The sequence below is a fragment of the Contarinia nasturtii genome, unplaced genomic scaffold (assembly GCF_009176525.2).
Source record: "Contarinia nasturtii isolate CC-2019 unplaced genomic scaffold, AAFC_CNas_1.1 Cnas_scaffold_78, whole genome shotgun sequence".
Classification (NCBI taxonomy): Eukaryota; Metazoa; Arthropoda; class Insecta; order Diptera; family Cecidomyiidae; genus Contarinia; species Contarinia nasturtii.
This window is the reverse complement of record NW_022197436.1, coordinates 4,499,664-4,510,733: the sequence shown is the minus strand read 5'-3', so window position 1 is coordinate 4,510,733 and position 11,070 is coordinate 4,499,664. Positions and strand designations below refer to the sequence as shown.

Here is an 11,070-nt window from a genome sequence, read left to right as displayed (position 1 = left end):
GTTGCTTTTTTCGTCCTCGTTACAATTGGATTTCGAGAAATTTTCTATCTCAAGCGTATTCTTGAAAAGCGCTACAAGTCAAGTACTTTGAAGGACAATCGTCGATATATATGTACATACAATATACAATGTTCACGATTCACTGAATCATCAAAATGCATTCGATTTTTTGTTTTGTTTTTATTTCTCAAGTCATTTCAATGGCTTTTCGAATCAAATTGCAAACAACAAGATGTGCAAAATAATTTTAAAAACATTTATCCACCTTTTCTGAATCCGACATGGGCCCCCTAACATTCCGACAATACCGAATGAAATAATAATCTCCTGCATCTACTCAGAATATATAGAAACACCTCATCAAACATTTTACTTCCGGGAAATATAAATTTGCTAACAAATCAAGCATACTTGAACGAAAAAAAAAGATGAATAAACAGTAAAACACAAATGGAACTATCACGTGTAAATAACACGATCAATGAACGTATGAATAATGGAAATATATTCGAACTAAAATAGACTAAATTCGGAGAACTGTGTGTGTTATTTAAGAATTCAAACGAAACTAAATTTATATTTTCAAAAAAAAAACGCTCAAAGGTCATGAAGCTTGAATTTCAATGAAAATTCAGAGCTAGTATAGTTTTACGTCTGCTGATAGACCCATTTTCATAACACTGAACGTAGTCTCATTATGAAAACATCGTGTCCATGCCAAAAGGATGTAGTGAGCTTTCTGCTAAACTTAAATGTGTATAATACGAGACTTCGCTGACCTCTTTGAAATCACAGATGTGTTAAACACACTTATTTTCATTCAAGCTAGCAAGGGTACGCTACTATTCTATGAAACGGTTTAGATAAAGTTACAGAAGTAATTGATAAAAACTGATATTACATTGATAGTGTATCAGTGTGAGTGCAGTAGATTTGAGTTTTTTCTTCTTCTGTTAGTGTTTTTGATTTACGACACTCTTCCTTTCACACATTTTCCTGCCTTCCAGTTAAAGATTCTCGATTTTAAATTCGAATAATGTTATGATAATAAAATCGCTGTAAATTCGATTGTCGATTTGAATCTGAAATGTAAATCCGAAACAGTGTTATGTGTCTATCAAACAATTTTAAGATAGAAACGGCGATAGAAAAAAAAATACAAGAAAGAAAAATAGAAAATACCATGACCATGACAGAGGTCATCATGATTTCGTGCCATGCATAAAGTGTGACCGTTTCAGAATATTGAAAATTGGAATCGAATGCCCCTGTGTTTTTTATATGGGATTTATATGATTATATACCGTAATGTGCAATCACAAAGTACAAACATACTTGGAAAAACGAAAGAAAAAAAATCAATAACAAAAGACGTATAAAATGTCACACACAACTCAGTTTTCGTTAGTTTGGTCTACGTATACCGATATCGTCATCAAAGAGCGATTGTGGTGCTTGAATTCCGTGATTTCCCTATCCGAAATAGCTTCAATTTGTATTATGATTAATCGCATTTGTTGAGCATTTATGTGATTACATAATTGTTATGTCTCGAAAAAAGCATTGGATTCCATGGTTTATTTCGTGTATTTGGTATGAAATTACACGTTTGCCGGGTAACAGTTCCAAACAATGGTGATACGGAGAGAGAATGAGGATAAGAAAAAAGCAATGAAATAAAAAGCAGTTTGAACAAGACGACTGGACGCTTTTGTAAAAAGACCAAGAAACGAAATGGCAACTATACCATTCGGATTCTTTGGCGATTTTTTTTTTTTCAAATAAAATGAATCCCCTCTCTCAAGAAAAATAAAACAACAACAACAAAACCCTAAACGACAAACACCAAAGAAATGGAGAGCAAAAAAAATCAATTGATGCTTGTATGTGCCGACCGAATATCCTCGACGACAGGGATTTTTGTTTCAGATTTATTTCGTAGCTATTGTATTTCGTTTCACATATCAGATTTTCTGCAATATCTGTATCTCTTTCACTCTTACTTACGCTTGCCATCTCGCTTTATTATCATTATGGCTCTGGGAAAATGTTGGGTCGCGCGTAAAACACAATACTTTGTCACCAAAAAGAATTTTCACACACAATATAAAATAAAGTAGCAGACTTGCAATTTAGCAAACAATCACTGAGCATAAAAAAAAACACGAGCAAAAGCCAACTGCATAGGCTACATCATTTTGTTGGCTTGCACATGAAATGGAACGAAACTTGCCGTGTGCACTATTCGGTATAACAAATTTTTGGGCAGGTCAGAGCACAAGAGAGGCAGCTTATTTTAAAACTTTGAGGAGAAAGAAAGAACAAGAAAACGAAAATGAATCAAACTAAAGTAGCAAACAAAAAAGAATAAACACACAAACGACAGCTTTTGAACATGCAGACATGAGTAATGATAGTGATAGAAAGTGGGGAATTTCGAAAATGAGAAGAATGTTAGATTGTTGGAAGTGTGGATAAAAAGAAATGAAAAATATTATGGTAATTGTTGTGCACACTGTGTAATATATAAGAGGATGTGCTTGAATATTCCATCCTCACTACAATTCAATAAGACAAAGACATGTCGTAATAATCTAGGCCGACAACTGACAAAAAATTTACTTGATTTCAATAAACTCATATGCAAGATCCTATTACCATTTTTTCTCTACCTCATTTCGAATTCGTACATGTCTGTATGTGGATAAATTTTTTTGGTTCTAGATCCATTGATCTGAGCGAAATTAATAAAAGTCTGTATACGCCTAATAGTATACTCATAATCAGAATGTTCGAAATAAAAAAAGCAGAAGTAACAAGACATGATATCTTCGAAATTGTGATGTGAAAATTGTCCGAAATGGCACGAATTTGAGACGCACACGTTATTTGTGATGGTATTCGAATGTATTCGAACACTTTTGCGAATAAAAATGTGTTTACACATCACATCTTGGGGTATGTTGTAAAAGACAGACATCAGCAAAGAATAAAATGCATGTGCGCTGTTGATTTGACTTACATTTTGTGTTGTGACATTCGTTTTCGTGTTACATTTTTTTGGCATTTCGATTACCACCACCACACACACGTATATGTATAAATGTATGTGAAAATATGTATATTTTATGTTGAAGCTTTTGAAAAGTGAATGTAGAGAGATAAAATCTGGCATCAGTGTGCATTGCATTCGGGGTATTGGGATGACTTTGCTGTTATCGGAAACGAAATGTAAAACGAATATCAAGTCAAATAAAATTGATTGTATGGTGGATACGGACATTTGCACAATATTCGCAAAAGGATCGAAAAAGACGGACAACAATAAAAAAAGACAGAAAATAAATATAGAAGAAACGAAAAAAGATTTCAAATGAAACGCCCAACAACTACAACCATACCATTTAGATTCTTTCTATTTGCCTGTGTGTGTTTTTTTTTCTACCAACACAGTATTTCATTTGAATTATTTTTTTTTTTCTTATTTTGGTTGACTCTAATTTTTCCGTTCCGTTTCATAATCATTTCCATTGACCCTATGTATGGAACCGATTTGAAATGCGACACACGAAATCGTTTTGGATCATTGTATCGATAAAAAATTCACATATACATACACACAGGTTTACATCGTTGGACACATACCGCCTGGTTCCGATGAACGTCAAATGGGCGCCCAACCAAATGGTCACACCACTTTTTCGGAGATAAACAATTTACGCTATCTTCAACTCGTACGCAAATATTCATCAGTAATCTTGGGACAATTTTTCGGACACTTACATTCAGATTCATTTCGTATCATCTATAATGACAATGGTAAGTTCAACACAAATTCATTGAATCTATATTCATATAGTAAATTGTTATTTGATTACTTATTTAAATGAATTGTATGTGCCGCTTAGTATATTATACACTCATTCACTGAAACCTGATTCGAACAGGAGGTGTAATGGTGTTGCTATAATGCGTGCATATAAAAAATAGAGGGAAAAAATAAGGATTAATAATGGTGTCATGCATTTATTATCTTTAAATGTTCGCCTCAACAGAATTCGTTAATTTTCAACATATTTCTTGCTTATCAATTATTTATATTACTTTTTGATTTATCGATACATTAAACGCATGCCATCATATTATATCATTAGTGGACGACGGATATTCGTTGAATATTTTCGATAAATACATTCTTTTTCTCTCTCGATAAAAAAGACACAATAATAATTCATCGCCCACTTTTGTGCCTAATGTATTTGACACAACATGTAGATTTTAGTGTGATTTTTCTGCTAGGGGTTGACACCAATTTTTTCTATGTGATAAATTAATGAATGCAATGCATTTTTATATGTTTGAAATTCGCCGAAAGGAATACATTAACAGAGCTATTATTTTGAAAAATATTGTCCATATATTGATTTTTGCTTGTAAATCGATGAAAATATAGAAAATTTGGTAGTTTGCTGTACTAGAGCGCTACAAACTGAGACATTTTAATCAAAGCTTTAACTTTAGTTACAACATACAAATCAAATTGTTTTCAGATTCCCATACAAATTCTTAGAAAAAACTCCATTTACAAGGAAAATAATTTTCCTGAACGAATTTTCCACAAAACAATGTCTCTTTATTTTTCATATTATATCTGTGTATTGCGTTCAGGAGCCCAAAACAAATTGAAACAATAAATTTAGAAAAAAAATTATGTAGCAAAATTATGACTACACAGTCAAAAAATTAGTTTCAAATTGTGACCGAAAACGATTTTAAAGCTCGAAAGAGATGAAGAAAATGCAGATGTTAAAATGAAATGCAATCAGATAAAAATGGCATTCAAATATCTATACAAAATCACAGATGTTAAAATGAATCATACTATCAAATGGTATATTTTGCGGAATTTTTAATCTGCAGCGATATAAGTGTGTTTATAACAGAATAATTTGAAGGAAAATTGCTGCAGTATTTCTGTTTGTCATGGATTTGTGACCTATAGTTGTAACCATCACTGGTCTTCAATCGCTTAAAAAAGCCAAGTTTCAAATGAAATAAGGTGAACTCGACGGCATCGTATCGACGGCGCAACGATACCTCCAAACTTGTTCCCTACTGAAAAATTTAAGACCACCTTGATACAAAAAAAAATTATTAGCTCCTACAAATGGGAAATAGCAAAGCATTTCTTGAAAACATGAGTTTCCTTTTCCATTTTATACGTCTATTGTTAGTTATATCTTTATGCTTTTTCTTAAATTCTTTGCTAGAATTCATACGATATACCAAAGAAAATGGTATCAAATAGTTGCGTAGATCGATAATTTATATCAATAAATGATACGAAATGGTTGTCTACTTTGAATTATTTCCGATGAATAGCCGATCGGCATCAACATGAGCAATTGAATACAATTTGTTCAACCTAATTGTCATTGGATTATTTATAATATTAATTGGCAGGAGGGGAGTCATTGTTTTTTTTTTTTTTTTCAGGACAAACCAGCCGCGTACAACTTTTTTATGAACTGAATTCCAAGTCGCATTTCGAATGTGAATGGTTCAACTGAATAAATAATTTAATTCGTTTATTCGCTTTTTTTTGTGATTGATTCCATACATAGATATGCTCTAGGGTAATTTTTAGTTATCAATAATAACACTTACATTGCCTCTCTATTCTCCTAAATATCCATTCGACAAAAATTAACTTCAAAATCAATTCAATTGCTCTTTTCATGTCAAAACATTATTACGGCTTTACGAACCGAAAATTCATCGACATCATTGTCGTCATCGTTGTCACTTGATTTCGTATGACGTGAAATAGTCGAATGAAGGCGTATTGAATGTTTTTAACATAATCTTTTAATGCACGATGTGACCAATGGTCATGTTACATGCACTCACATCCGAAGCAAACATTTTGTTATTAAGTATGTATGTGTGTGTGAACACTGGTTATATGTTGAGATTCTTTTGTAAATAATAAAATAAGTTTGATTTTTCGACTTATGGTCCCCAATGAAGACAACAATTTAATATGCGACGAATTTCATATAGTGAGTGAGTATATATGTTTTCCATTCTCTTGACGCGTACGGACTGAAAATGAACCGAAAATTATGGTTGGTTTTTATTAAATTGAAGGAAAATGTGACGCCAAATCAAGTGGCAATGCGAAATAGATGTAATGAAAATACTTTTTGCCAGCTGATGTGTTATGTATATACATATATATCTTTTAATGTTTAATTACAATGTGCGAAGGAAAAATTAACATTATGATTCGACTAATTATACCAATAATGGGATTTATTGCAGGAAAACCAGTCTCATGGATTATGATTGCACCATCTGTTACACCGAAAAAACAGTCGATCGGCTCGAACAATCCCGCCATGCGGCTCTACAAATTCGACACGGATACAGGCCAAGTAAGTAGCAACAGCCATTCAACTAAATGAACATTGAACATACAGCAGGCGCTGTGGAGTTCACTCTTTTTTCTTCTTTTTTTTTTGCTTTGTTTTGTGCTTTTATTAGTTTATTGAAGTAAATTTCAAAATTGTTCACTACTTTGCGCGATTGTTTATCGACGCATTTTTTTCTCGCTTAAGTTTTTTTTTTTTCATATTTCAACTACCCTCTACCGCATTTACGGTCGTTGTTTATTGAAGTAGGTTTCGTTTTACCAGACGACGTCTATGATTAGGATATGCAATGAATATTTGATCAATTTTTTTTCGCTCGTACTGTCGACTATTTGAATATCGATAACATTACCAACTGCATAGACTCACAAACGTGAAAAGTGGCGCATTTCTTTCTTCATCTCTCTCTCTCTCTCTCTCTATCTCGCATATATTTATAAGTTCACATAATTTCGTAATAATTTTCTTTCTGAATAATTGGCGCTTGTTTCCAGCACATGAAATTGTGTGGTGTGTATTAAAATGTGTGCCTGTTGTTGTCCATATGCAGCAAACGTCGCAACAACGTGGGTATGGATGTTTTTCATATATACATTCACAATGATTCGATGTGCATATTTTATATGTGAAACTCTGTCGATTACACCCCGACTTAATAATATTTTAATTACGTCGCAACGAATTTTACATATGCTACAAACTGAACACCTTTTAATATCTAACACAATCAACGAATTGAATCAGTTCATTTTTAAGACATAATTTTTTTATTATTTTAGTGCTACCCAATTCTCTGCGCTTACTTTTTTGATCAAAATGGCATTTATTCAGTGTGTGTGTGTGTGTGTGTGTGTGTGTGTGTGTGCAAAGCGGGAACTCTCTGCATTTACTAACAGTACATATTTCAAGAGAGTTTCTCATTTTGAATTCCGAACAATACATAGCTGAAACGCTATTAAGTTATTTCATTCATAAAAAATGAACCGTTTGTTATAACTATGGTCCATTGAAATTGGTTAGACACAAATTCTCCATTATTGTCATATATCTGTTTCTATCACTTTCCTGCTCTATTGCATCCACAATTTTTCACCCCTATATTATCCATGGTCTCCCTAGTCAGTTTAACTATCGCTCCATCTCTCTTTCACACTATTTCAATGTTGAAATTTTTGCATGGAGCTCTCAAATGGAGTAGACTAGAATTTATGATAGAATGGTGAAAAATGTTAATATCGAGAGATTACTCGGTTTTAATTGTAGAAGTTTAATACAGTTTTCATTTCAAAAAGTTATTGTTTTGCTAAATCGCAAAGAAATGAGCTATTTGAAGTTCGAACGATGTGGCCACACAATCATGTATGTGTGTGTGTGTGTGTGTACGGTGTAAATGGGAGAAATGAGAAGGACGATACAAAGAATTGGTAAAACAATTGTAATTTTAAATCATTTCATCCACACATTCTCTCTCTCTCTCTCTCTTTCTCTCTCTCTCTCTCTCTCTCTCTCTTCATATATATTTTTCATTTGAACACAAACAAAAGCCGTGTCGATTACGTTGTATGGCGTGGTGCACATTTCGAGAACGTAGCACACAGCATGTCGTCGCTGCAATGAATGCAGAAATAATGTATATGGTTTGATAACAACATTTACCGAATACTAAGTTTCCAAATGCATTGATGTATGTGGAACATACATAGATTCTTAATATACACATACACATTCACAAACCGACACAAAACCATTGTAAGTTATAACCACGATTTCAGCCTATTATAATGTAATATCCAAATGGCCAAATATATCGACAATGGGAACCATGTGTACGATGCACGATGGAAAATGTTGCTGCACTCTCTCTCTCTCTCTCTCTCTCTCTCTCTGTGTGTGTGTGTGTGCTATACTTATGATACTTTGGCACATTTGCAAATGCGTGAGAGATACTAGAGCACGATTCATATGCAAAATTTTGGCCAAAAATACTTATTGTGTAGAAGAAAAACATGAACACACACATTCTCTGGATGGTGATGCTTCTATAACTCCGGTCGTTTTCGGCAAACGGAATGAAATATGATTTTGAAATATGCATGGAAGAGAACATTCTCTCACGCAAAAATATTGAATCTCATTCGCTTTCGATAGAACATTTCGTATCGGTCGAATACACCTGAATGAGCCGAGTGCGTGCGTTTTGATGCGCGCTTGTCCGTATATTTGCTCGTTTCGTACATTCAATGCGCTCAACTATGTCCCTACACTTAATCGACGTAACAATTCGAAAATTTCCAACAGAACAGAAAAGTATTTAATACTTTATAGAGGCAACATTTGTGTGACTCATTCTCTCTCCATCTCTCTCACACGCACACACTCATTTTCATTCGCCAGTCATAATGGGCCATCAATTCATTATAAGTGGTGGACACAATATTTTAGAGCCACTTTTACTAGATTTGCACAATTGGTTACATATTTAAAATAGTTTCGATGTGTTTATATGGTGATGGGAATCGATGTAAATGGAAATTTTAGAGGAACTTAAAGGGATGGCGACGAACGCGATTTCAATATTTTCTGCAAATGCGACTGTATAAAATTACGATTTGTAAAAAAAAAGTATGCATGCTGCGATCATGTTTGTGTGTTTGTTTAATATGATAATTATAGTGCACATACACAGGCACAAATTTATGGGATGGACGAAAAACCCACACAGCACGGTATGCTTTATATATAAAGCTATAGTTGCACTGTAAAACTTCTTATCTGTTTTAATTTCAATCCGATTTCTCTCTCTCTCACCTTCTCTCTTTCCACTTCTTTCCATGCATTCATTCATTTTCAGGGTATTTGGTTTTATATACTTAATGGTATAATTAAAGAGTAGAACTTTGCATCTACCACAATAACGAAGAATAATAGCTATTACTGTGGATCACTCTTTCTCTCTCTCTAGCTCATTCATTGAAAATTATGTGAAATGCCGGCTAGATTCTATATTGCACAAGATGTGGAAAATTATTTGGTATTAGGTATTTACCCAATTAGACATTTGATTCTGCGTTTGAAAATTCGCTTTGAGTATTGCAGCAGTGTATGAAAAACTGACTGAATCCAGATTTCCGGCATATGCCGAATCAGTAGATTTTGGTTGCATTGAGAATCTGATGCATGCGTGCCCCCTTGCTTGTCCATCCATTTACATATTCAAATCGTAATCACAAAATATTTTAACAGTTGGTTTGATAATTTATTTGAAGTTATTTGATAAAATATGTGGTGGCGTTCCATTGTTCTTTTGCACACGTACAACTTTCCGCAAACAAATTGGTCATTGGACTCACACTGATGATGGTTAATCGCGCTCCGAGTTACACAAAGATTTTTTTTTTACTACTATTATCATTCTATATTGTGTATACAATGTGTGTGTATGTCCTATTTCAAGCCAAAAATAATTCCGGCCAAGTACGAACGGTAACAGAGGACGAAAAAGCACCAATAGTTTAAACAAAGATTGAACTGAAATCAAAAAGTTAAATTACCCGCTGTGCCATCCATATATTCAATACACATTCTATACAAAACCACTCTCACACATATATATACCCATAACCCATTGAAGGATCGATTCAAAGTGCTATTTTAGTTTTCAAACAAAACTCGGATAGACCGTGGTCGTGGAGTTGGCATATACATATTAAAGTTATGTATCATTTTCACATTTCTGTGAATGATATCTAATCTCTCTTGGTTATTTTACTTATTCGAACTTTCCATTGTGATTATGAAAATGAGAGGTTTTTGTTTTAAAATGATTCTGTTAAATTTTTCAATTTACTAACCGAAAAGTTCGGAGCACTTTTTCACCCAACTTTAACTTTTAAACATACTTCATACTTCAATTGGTTTTTTTTAGATTCTTTTCATACACTCGATAAATTAAGGCGATATTTATTGTCACCTAAAGAGACACTACATTCATTTATTTCAATAGCGGAAAAGAAATAAAAATAGAGTTTCCATCAAAATAAAAATTGGAGATGGTTTGTGTATATTGTATGTATATTTTATGGCTGTTACGTCTCAATAGACTTATCGATTCAAATGAATCACTAAATTTAAGCCACAAGTACTTCAAAATAATAGCTTTCGCTCTCGAAATAAATTCATTCGACAGAAACTTTATCAATTAATGGAAACACAGCAGGAGGATGGAAAGAAAAAAAAATTGTGCACACATAAACGCACAATAAAGCATTGTCCATATGGCACAGTATTTGGCGATTAATTTAAAAATGTGTCTAACTGTAATTTGTGTGAACCATTTGGAATTTGAATAAAATGTATCGTTACGTTTTGCATTGCGTATGTAAATACATTACAAAATGGAAAATGAAAACAACACAAGCATGTGGGAATGGTCTTTAATTCATTGGAATTTTGAAATGAATCAGAAATTAATTCCAATGCAATTTATAAAGTAACGGCAAAACGGTTGAGAAAGTCACAACAATGACAATACCCCTAGTTCGAAAACAAATTTACTGAAGCTATTCTCTTGCCAGATAAATTGCTCACCATTACCAACACCTCTGCTATCTCCAGTGGCCGAATACCAATAACAACA

General features: G+C 33.2%; 1 protein-coding gene across 4 annotated transcripts in view; it reads left to right on the top strand.

The window, feature by feature from the left end:
• Nucleotides 1-11,070, top strand: part of LOC116351199 (acid sphingomyelinase-like phosphodiesterase 3b) — an 88,430-nt gene that overhangs the window by 61,408 nt on the left and 15,952 nt on the right. For all 4 annotated transcript variants that reach the window (XM_031783451.1, XM_031783380.1, XM_031783518.1 and 1 more), the window contains 2 exons: nucleotides 3,624-3,819; nucleotides 6,325-6,437. In XM_031783451.1, coding sequence (XP_031639311.1) covers nucleotides 3,624-3,819; nucleotides 6,325-6,437 — 309 coding nt within the window. The remainder of the gene's footprint in view (nucleotides 1-3,623; nucleotides 3,820-6,324; nucleotides 6,438-11,070) is intronic.